General features: G+C 38.4%; 1 protein-coding gene across 1 annotated transcript; it reads left to right on the forward strand.

Moving 5' to 3' along the window:
• Positions 1-704: 704 nt before the first annotated feature.
• Positions 705-8,187, forward strand: acer1 (alkaline ceramidase 1). The gene is made up of 7 exons (XM_074634836.1): positions 705-837; positions 2,137-2,249; positions 2,423-2,537; positions 3,670-3,808; positions 5,446-5,583; positions 5,669-5,806; positions 5,942-8,187. Exons 1-7 carry the CDS (start codon positions 831-833, stop codon positions 6,117-6,119), a joined length of 828 nt encoding a protein of 275 aa, XP_074490937.1. The 5' UTR covers positions 705-830; the 3' UTR covers positions 6,120-8,187.
• The last annotated feature ends 2,354 nt before the right edge of the window (positions 8,188-10,541 follow it).

Raw genomic sequence — 10,541 nt, forward strand, 5'->3', positions numbered from 1 at the left:
CACATCATACCCACCCTTTCGCCCACTCAAAACGTTCATGCTTTTATTTTGAAATGTGCGCATCGTACCCACCCTTTCACCCACTCAAAACGTCCATGCTTTTATTTTGAAATGTGTGTCGCTGGTGTTGTTGTCCTGAGGCAGAGGAGTCAGGTCTGATGGGTCTGATGGTCTGAGGCATGTCAAGGGAGACAGGTCTGATGGTCTGAGGCAGATGGTCCAGTTGAGCCACCTTTCCAGAGAAGACCTGAGTCCAGCAGCTGCCTGCCTGTAACACATGTTGCTGTAATCAGTCTGTCCTTTTTGCCTGTTTCTGATATTTAAATAATCAATTTATGATCTATGAAATGTAATAATGATGCTAAAATAGCAGCTACTCAAACCGTCTGTTGCACTGATTAATTTACTTTTTACCCTCAAGATTCAAGACTCAAGATTCAAGATTCAAGATGTTTATTGTCACGCCGGTTATACAGGTACAAACGTGTAAAATACTTTTTGCTGGGAAGCTCCATTAAAATAACAAGTTATATTACATTTACATTACAATTATATTACCTCACTTTAAAGTGTTTCTACAATATTTATCTTTATCACAGAGTCTCCCTTTAAATGCCCAAAAGTAATGGTTGGGAGGTGAGTTCATTCCAGACATTCTCCCTGGGTGACATATTGGCTCAGAGACGTGAAACCGTTTCGCATGCTCATTGGTGACGTCACAGTCTCGTGCAACAGGCTCGGGAGCTTTTCGATGCACCTGTTGTAGCACCTGGAGCAAGAGCAGAGCAGCACTGACTGGACTGGAGACTGGGACAGTAAGCAGCAGCAGCATGGGAGGTAAGCTCCATTACTTTCTCATCATTAAACCATTAATTGAAATCTTTTTTTTTTATTATTATTAAGAATTAATTAGTGTCTCTTTTCGACTAGAAAGGATGTGAAACTGTCACAGCTTTCACCAGGAATCACTAGAATATTCCTGTTGTTGTTCCTGCAGTGACTGAGTGCACTTGTTGGTCAATAGTGAGGCTATTGTGTCATATATCAGCATCATAATCCTATAATAATGCATCTTTGAGTGACAACCACAATCCACTATAATTCATATCCACTGTATGCTCTTATTATCTACTGTTTACACTTAGGAGCCACTTTATTAGGCACACCTGTACAGTCTATTTCAATTCAATACAACAGTTTTGCCACAACATCTACCTGTGCAAAGTTTATAATGTTCAGCTTTTGGTGACATTGGCAGAAATGTGTAAATTGTTTATTATTAAGGTCATGTGGCATAAGTAAATGTGAGGTTATACTGGACTATATATTATTACTATTATATTGTATTTAAATGCATCAGGGTGGAATATTAGAAACTACTATATGTATCGTCCCTGAGAATATTAAGCATTTTTAGTTTAGTTGTTATGAATATCTGAATCTTAATTAACTAGACCTACAGATTTTTTTGTATCACATCACATCATGTAATGAAATATCAAACTCTGTGATATTTCACAAAATACCCACTATATGTAAGATGTGTAATAATGTATTTTCTGACTGGTACCTACATGTACTGTAGCAGTGTATAGTACCAGGGCTGTAAAAGCACCGATTGTATATATGAGGATCAGTTGACTCATCAGCCTGTGCAGCGGTTTTGTAAATTCTTCCGTTTCATCAAAACCTATAATACATTAATATAGTACATTATTCTGCATAATGAGTAATTTCGGTTCTTTAATTTGTCTCTGACAAATCCCCAAACTTTATGAAAGTGCAATAATAAATCACTGGAATACCCAAGTTTATCCCTTGTTATTTTACTTTGAATAATAAAGTAGATTAAAGCACATTATAAGAGACTGTTGCAGTTTATTTATCTCTTTTTCACAGTACATTTAAATGACTATTTGAATGACTATCATGAACGTTCGGAGAAAGTGTGCAAATCCATATTTGAATACAAGAGTTGTTTGAATACCACTCTGGATGCTGATTTCCATCAAACACCTATACAAACACCTCCTGGACAGATAGTCAGTTTATCTGCTGTAGGCACAACTGACACTAAAGTCTGTAAAACTACAGGTGTTTACGGGGGTTATTGTTTCTCCCCTCTCTGTCTGACAGGTGTTTACTCTGGTGAAATGATGGCAGGAGCTTTTTCCTATGAGAGTTCAGAACTCGACTGGTGTGAAGACAACTACAGACACTCTGAACATGTAGTGGAGTACTTCAACACAGTAAGTACTATATTTCAGTACTGCAGCATTTATCTTAGCTATAATATCTAGAATGTCATATTTTTACTTTTTGAATAAGAAATAAATGTCTAATATCAATGAGCTCACAGAAAACAAGAGGGATTGATTAGTTGATTCATTGTTTTGTTGATTGATTGATGTTTTTTCTGCAGATTAGCAGCTTTTTTTTCTTCATTATATCTCCCATCATGCTCTACCTTCTGCACCCTTACGCCAAAGAGAGGAATCTGGCGATTCACATTGTCTGGACCATGATGATATTTGTAGGTCAGTCACTGTTTTCTTCTTTATCTTATATATGTCATGTTTGTCTCTATGTGTCTCGCCATTTTAGACACATTATCATATTTTAAGAGTTTTGTTTTTCTTTACATTAACATGAGTCACTGTGTCATGGATCATTGTTCTTGTGAGTAATTGATCCACTTATGATTTGACATAAATCACTGTGTTGTCAGCGTACATCCAGCACACACAGATTGAACGTTGTTACATAGCTGCAGAGTACAAGCGGTCCCAAAATCGAGCCCTGAGGCACACCAGTATTGTGTTATAAAGTAGAGACAGACCTACAAAAGTCCCCAAGACATTGGATTTTGACTGAAATTGGTTATGAGACAAACTAAACTGACTCTTTTATAATGGTTCACAGCAGTGGTTCCCTAACCTTTTAGTTTACGACCCATTAAAACAAAGAAATGTCCAGCAAGAGCTGTATTGATGAGCAATCTGTTTTTATAATCAATTATTAATTTAAGTTGTTTCTCGAGCAGAAATGGCAAATTTTCCGCTGTTCTGGTTTCTCAAATGTGAATATTTTTTGTTTTTCTTAGTCTTCTATGATAGTAAACTGAAACTATGAGTATTGGACTTTTGGTTGGACAAAACAAGACATTTGAAGACATCATTTTTTTAATCTGGTTTCTTGTGATGGGCATTTACACAGGTTTATTGACCAAACCACAAAACAATCGATTGATTAATTGATAAAGAAAATAATTGTTAGTTGCAGCCCTACTTGCAACCCATTGTCACCAGTTGTACCAGTTATAACCAGTTTAATGCTTTATGTGGATAAATTAGAAAAAAAGATATCCAGCAATATATGAGAAAAAAGCAAAGTTTAGAGGAAAGTTTGTAAGAATAAGTATAAGCGAAATATTGTTTCTGCTTTTTCCCTCTCCTGGTAATCCTCAGATTTATCTTGCTACCACTTTGTTGGGTCTCCAGGTTATGGATCACTGGTTCACAGTATCAGAGGCTACATGTTTACATTCCTTATATGTCTCCCTCTCCCCCTCAGTCCTTTTTCTTTGGTCTCTATGGGTTTCGTCTTTTATAATATAATGAAAGCATAAATTGTGTCACATCAAAAAATTATGCTTTTCTCTTTTTGTAGGGCTTTTCTCGGCATACTTCCACATGACCCTTAGTTTCGTCGGCCAGATGTTGGATGAGCTGTCCATCCTGTGGGTGTTGGCGATGGGATATTCTGTCTGGTTCCCCCGCAGACTCTTCCCTTCTTTTATAAAAGACAGGTAAAGCCACCAACCCAACAGCATACAATTAGTCCAAGGTGTTTGTTTATGTCTTTATTCATCTCCACGCGTTACTAAGAACTCACACATAGCTCAGTAATCCTTTAATAAAACAAAAACAAACAAAGGCAGAGGGTTTGAGGCACGCCACGATGAAACCCAACCTGTGTGTTGCTGGTGGAGCCTGTTTGACAGCTCCAACTGGAGTCACTGTCACAAAGACACAGTGTGGTGCTGCTGTCTCCACCTGAATGTGACAGAAAGCAGCCCTGACTCAAGAATCTCACGTTGATTTTCCAGTTTTTCAAAGTCATGGGTTGGTCCTGAATGATGGATTACTGAACGGGCCTACCAGACACAGACACCTTTTGCATCTTTCTATGCAACTTTACTGTTTTGGTCAGGCGGCAACTTCCAAGTCTGAGAAGTGAAGCCAATGCTAAAGTGCCTTAAACTTGCATTCTTTCTAACAGCCAGCAGGGGGCGACTTCTCTGGTTACAAAAAGAAGTCTGATTGTTTAGAAGTCTATGAGAAAATGAGCCTACTTCTCACTTGATTTATTACCTCAGCAAACATTGTAAACATGAGTTTATGATCTCAATCGATAGTTTCAGGTCTTCTTCAATACAGCATGATGTTCATTTAGTAAATTATGGTCCCATTTAGAGTCAAATAGACCATAAAGCAGGGTATGCTTTAGGGCGTGGCTACCTTCTGATAGGTTGCTTCCGTAGCGTTGTCCGGTCAACTTTAATCCTTCCTCAGTGTGTTCATGAAAGTTAATTATAAAATTTTTGGCCTGAAAATGTATTTAGCTCCACCCTCTCGTGTCACTTCTGGTTGCAAAAAAACAAGATGAGGAGGGCCAAAAACACAACATGGCAACAACTATAATGCCAAATTCGAGGCTTCAAAGCGGCGGTCCACAAACCCGTGGGTGATGTCTCACACAGTCTGTGACTAGACAGTAAAAAATATGTAAAAAAAACAAAAAAAAAACACTGTACACTACCTGCTCAGCACCAAACAGCAGACAAAGTTAGCAACTAGCTGGTGAACATAGTGAAACATTTAGCAGCTAAACAGCCAGATATTTCCTTCAGGAGTTGGTGGAGGCCAAAAACAGAGAAAAAACACAAAAAAGCAAACATCGAACTTACATTCATCAGATGGCCAGAAACACAACTTCAAATGGATGATAATGTTGCTCCATTATTGCTGGATGTGTAAAAAAGCAACAGTTTGCTAACAAGTTCACCACTTAGAACGTGATGATATGTCAATGTTGTGTTCACAACTTGCTGCCCTCAAGTGGCCAGAAAAAAACACTTATTGCAGGTATAAGAAAACTCAACCTGCATCTCAGGTTTTGTGTAATGTGCAGCGGTTGTTTAAATAATTTCTGTGCAGAGTGTCAGCATGGATCTGCTATGACAGGAATCTTTGGACAGAGGTCAGATCTTCATCTCAAGTGTGAACTAAATACTGAAATTCAGGTGCATTTTTTAATCTACAGCCGCACCTGACAGTTCTGGTTCACCTGCAGAATTTAACTGGAAAAGACACAAAATGACTTCAAACCTTCAAACTTTTGCCTCACAGCTTATTTTGTCTCTCTCTGTCTGTTCATCCACAGGTCTACATTTTCAAGCCTCGTCCTGGTGATTACTGTCATCTCCACATTGTCGTCATTCATCAAACCTACAGCCAATGCCTACGCTTTAAACTGCTTTGGCCTCCACATGCTTTACGTTCTAGCTGTCGAGATGAGATGGTATGAAAACTTTTTTTTGATCATCTGTAATTGTTTTTGGTGCCGTTTTGATTCGTTATGATAACCAGTTTTCTCTCTTTCTCAGCTGCACTGACCAGAAGGCTCTGCGACTGGCCAAGCTGTCGGTGGCTCTCTGGGTGCTCGCTATCTCGTGCTGGATTAGTGACCGTTTTGGCTGCAGCTTCTGGCAGAGGCTAAACTTCTGCTACCTGCATGGTATCTGGTAAGTCCTTTTCCTTTCCTTTCCTTTCCTTTCCTTTACAAATTAGTAGTATGTACATGTGATTTCTGGGAGACAGGGTTGTTTCTTTCAAGGACATGCTCATGTATATTGGTCTCTGTTATCTGTATCCTGCAGGCACATTCTGATTGTGATAGCTGTGGCCTATGCAAGCACTCTGATAGCTTACCTGGATGCCAACTATGAGATACCCTACTCCCTGCCTGGACTGCAGTACTGGCCCTGTGATAAATGGGCTGTTGGATTACCTCACATTGTCCTGAAGGGCACAACCAAAACACAGAAACGGTGCTAACAAAGTTAAAGTCATTTTAACATCTGTAACCACCTTCTTACCTTAAAGGGTTGTTATTTTTAGCTTTTTATATCATTCTTTAGCTTTACAGTGGCGTTCCTTATATATTAAAATCCAAACATTCAAATTTTGGTCAAAGTACGTATGTTTTAGTGTCAAAATCCTATTTTGCCAAGCCCATCTAAAAACTTTTACCCACGTGACCTAACGTAGGTTTCTACATGATTACGCTGCTACATCTACAGTATACTGTATATACATCCTTATAGTCAGTGTAGTAATGTTACATGCAGTAGCTTAGATGGCATTCGGCAGGCTCCCAGTTTGGAGAAGCAGACAGGAGAACGAGCGCAGAAGCTAAGCAATGTACTGCTGTGTGGACACCATGTTAGTTCAGATCCAAAAGTCACACAATTACACAAACAAACTACCCAATCGATGCAGCAGTAGACCAGCAACTCAAATAAAATATTTTTGTGAATCCAGTCTGGTCTGGTGGTTTTGAATACTGCAATATAACGGCTTCAGTTGCTAATCCGAAAGGGATGTCTGATGGCAAGGTAAAGCGGTGAAAATATTCTAAATATAGTGTACACTTAAACTTTTTTTAGGTGGCTAAAGTATGTTTTTCTGCTGCTTCTGTCCTCAGCCCCTTTACATCGCTGTCAGACAGCCCTTTCCGACGGGGAACTCAAGCCGTTATATAGCTCTCTTCAAAGCCGCCAGACTACATTCACAAAAGCAGTAATTTTACCTCGCAGAACGCGGGAGTGTACATACAATCCCACTTCAAAAAATTTAAACTAACCCTTTCAGTTATTTCCAAACTTAGCACAGCTAACATTGACTCAGCTAGTGCTAGCGTTCCCATTATTCATAACCTTATTGATTAGCTTACTTTAGTAACCCACATCACCACTATTTGCAACGACTGAGTGGGTGTTTCCATTAAAAAAACAGAACAAAACATAGATTGACCCGCCCTTTAATGACACTGTTTGTGATCTAAAAAGATTTTAAAAAAGATTTAAATCACAGGAATCTGACCTGATTACTCCCAAACAGTTTTTTTCTTTTACTGTAATAGACAGACTAACTCTAGACAATAACTAAATCTAAGTTCTAAAATGTTGGACCAAGGCACTCTCAATTTAAAAACACAGAAAAATGAAATATACAATACAGCGTAAAATTGCATCGTACAGAATATAAAAGATGCAAGATCTGAGTTTTGTTTTGTGTCTGTGCCCAGATGCCCATTGTTTTCTAACCCATCTGTTTTACACCAATAATGCTTGAATGAGCTAATACAAACTTATATCTATAGTAGAGAACACACCAAATAATTATTTATCATTTGTATATGAAAGTTAAAATATAGTATATTTAAATATATCCATTATTTATACGGTCGCATTGATGCCTTTTTTATTATATTTATATTTTTAATACAGAAGCAAATGCAGAACATTAGGTAATATTACTCTAATTTAAATATTTCTTTTCAAGGCGTGAGAGGTTTGATGGTAAAATTTTAAATAAAAAAACAGAGCTGGAGGGCAGTTGGCGTTTAGAGTTGACTGATGCTGAACTTCTATATGTATAATGAGGTGCGGTATCATTTATAGACAATTTAAGATGATGACTGTCAAATATTAAGAGTTTGCAACATGAATGTTTTCATATAAAATGTCTATAAGCACCCTGAATGACAGAACATTTGAGAAATTGTGTACATTCTTTAAGAGTTTTTCTTTTCTTTGACAGCATGTGTGTTTTTGCATATATAAATCAACTGCTGTCATTTATTTTCAAGATATGAATGCACATTTTATTCTGTACATGGCGGAATATACTGACGTACTGTATAATTTCTTATGATGAAACTTTGTTTCTACTACTGTCATTTTTCAGTGCAGTTAACAGTTACACATTGTCAAATGTTTACAAAAAATACCTCAACACGTGGTGGTTTCACAGACATACACTCTGTCCTCGGGGCTAATTTGAGCTGCATAACCTGAACTGTCTTTTGTTTAATTTTGTACGAATACCAGCTTATTAAAATTTAATTAAAACTGTTGTAGTTTCTGACATTATTTTAAACATTTTCTAACATTTCAGTAACTCATATCTGTCAATATCAGATGATTCTCTGGTCTATTTCTCAAGAAAACTAGTTTAGTCTCATTCAGGACCTCTGAAATATTCCTCTAAAGTGCATTTTGTGCGACTGACCACAACGCAAATCTGTTTCTTTTGTATGACTGATTCATCTCTGAACTGTTAAAAGCCCTTTTGTTCAAAAAGCTCCAGATTTTGGTGATGTTTTGAGAATATTCAGGTACATTGTGCCTCCATTCACATGATCCTTCCTGAAGGAGACAATAGATACAACAATAGAAAATGCACACAGGCACTCTCTGGACGTCAGTGTTCAATAGTGACCTCCAGTGGGTGATGAGATATTCAAAAGCAACCAGTGCCTTTTAGTAAAGTAATCTTTGAATATTAACCGGTGACTGATGGATGATATAATAAGAGAATGGTAACAAATAAGACAAAAGTTCAAACAGCGAGATCTCAGAATCAATTATCTATACATTTTTCATTGCCCTGTCTGAATATATTGAAGTAATAGTTGGTCTGCGCGTCTAGATCAATGGTTCCCAACCTGGGGGTCAGGAATCTATAAATCTGAGGAGGCACCAGATAAACGTCTACTTTCTGGACTGGTACAAGAGTTTGTCCCGACATTCATGGCCCTGAGACAATAAATCCAAATGACTTTGGTGATCCCCTCACTTTTCATCTAGTGCCACAAAAAGGTAGACATTTCTGGTTTTGAGTTAAATACCTAAACAAAGATTGTCTGGATCGCCATTAAAATTTGATACAGTCATTCATGTCCTCCTCAGAATGCATTTCAATCACTTTTGGGGGATCCTCTGGCGCCATCATCAGGTCAAAATTTAAATTTGTCCTACACTTACTTTTGACTAAATACCTGACAAGCTGATCACATTCCCATCAGCCTAAACTCATGCTTAGTAGCAAATGTTAAACTAAGATGGTGAAAATGGTTATACCTGCTTAACATCAGCATGTTAAAGGAACAGTGTGTAACATTTCGGGGGTTCTATTGGCAGAAATGAATATAATATTCATAACTATGTTTTCATTAGTGTATAATCACCTGAAACTAAGAATTGTTGTTTTTGTTAGTTTAGAATGAGCCCTTCATATCTACATAGGGAGCAGGTCCTCTTCACAGAGTCCGCTATGTTGCTCCGCCATGTTTCTACAGTAGCCCAGAACGGACAAACCAAACACTGGCTCTAGAGAGAGACTTTCACGTCTTTACATTATTGGAAGGCCACCATAGTTCTTCGACACTCTTGTGAAACTGTGTTAACGTGAACCGCAGAGAGTTAAACCGTGGTACCGCCAGCCGCTGTCTGACTTCCTGTTGCTCTTAAAGTAGTGTTATTAAGGTAAGGATGACCTCTGAGCGAGGCGAACGGCGTTACCACGGTTTTGTACTCAGCGGCTCACGTTACCGCAGTCTTGGAAAGGGAGGAGTGAGCGGAGGGTTACTCAGTGAGTTGCAATCTGCAACCACACTACTAGATGCCACCAAATCCTACACACAGTCCCTTTAATATTGTCATCGTGAGCATGTTAGAATACTGACATAAGGATTAAGCTCACAGCACTGCTGTGCATTAGTAATAAAGCTTCACAGAGCTGCTAGCATGACTATGGACTCTTTCTCTTCAGGTCTCTAAAAATCCTTCAAAGGTGGAAACCACTGTTCTGGATTTATTCATTCATAGATACAGATATGATTTGTGCACATTATTTATCAAAATGTTTGTTAGGGTTTTATTCATGGCCTTGAAAGTTGATGATTAGCATGGATTTACATTCTTCTTTTTTATAAATTGGACTTGTTGATAAGCTTTGAAAAACTATTAATTACAATAAAACTCCGTCATGTGTGGGAAACCTGTGGGGCATGCCTTTTTTTGTATTTCTCCCTCTCCCTACAAATTGAAAAGGAGGATTTAAAGGTTGATGTCTCAATACCAGAGGGACAACCTCGTGTGTGACAGCCAGGTGGGACTTCTTTTACTCAGATTTGACTGAGAGGCAGACTGGATCAGTTTGAGCGGCAGTGGAAGAAGGGGAGGCGGCGAGGCCAGTGAGAGAGCGGTGACCTTCTGTCCCATAGCTGAGGCCCGATAATCTCACATCAAAGTCTGAGCACCACAGAGACCTGACTGCAACGGACCCTCACTCCCTGACTCTGTGGAATAAAAGAGATGTTTTCAATCTGAAGACGTATGCTTTCTTTTCAGATGAAACATTTGAAATGGACATTTGAGACAGAGGCTGAGTAAGAGTAAGATGCATGTGGCA

Source organism: Sebastes fasciatus, chromosome 5 (assembly GCF_043250625.1).
Source record: "Sebastes fasciatus isolate fSebFas1 chromosome 5, fSebFas1.pri, whole genome shotgun sequence".
NCBI classification, from domain to species: Eukaryota; Metazoa; Chordata; class Actinopteri; order Perciformes; family Sebastidae; genus Sebastes; species Sebastes fasciatus.

Bases quoted from the DNA above. Each gene is read 5' to 3' on its own strand.
- acer1 (XM_074634836.1), top strand. The intron at 2,250-2,422 runs GTAAGTACTATA...TTTTTTCTGCAG, and splicing joins TAGTGGAGTACTTCAACACA to ATTAGCAGCTTTTTTTTCTT. The intron at 2,538-3,669 runs GTCAGTCACTGT...CTCTTTTTGTAG, and splicing joins GACCATGATGATATTTGTAG to GGCTTTTCTCGGCATACTTC.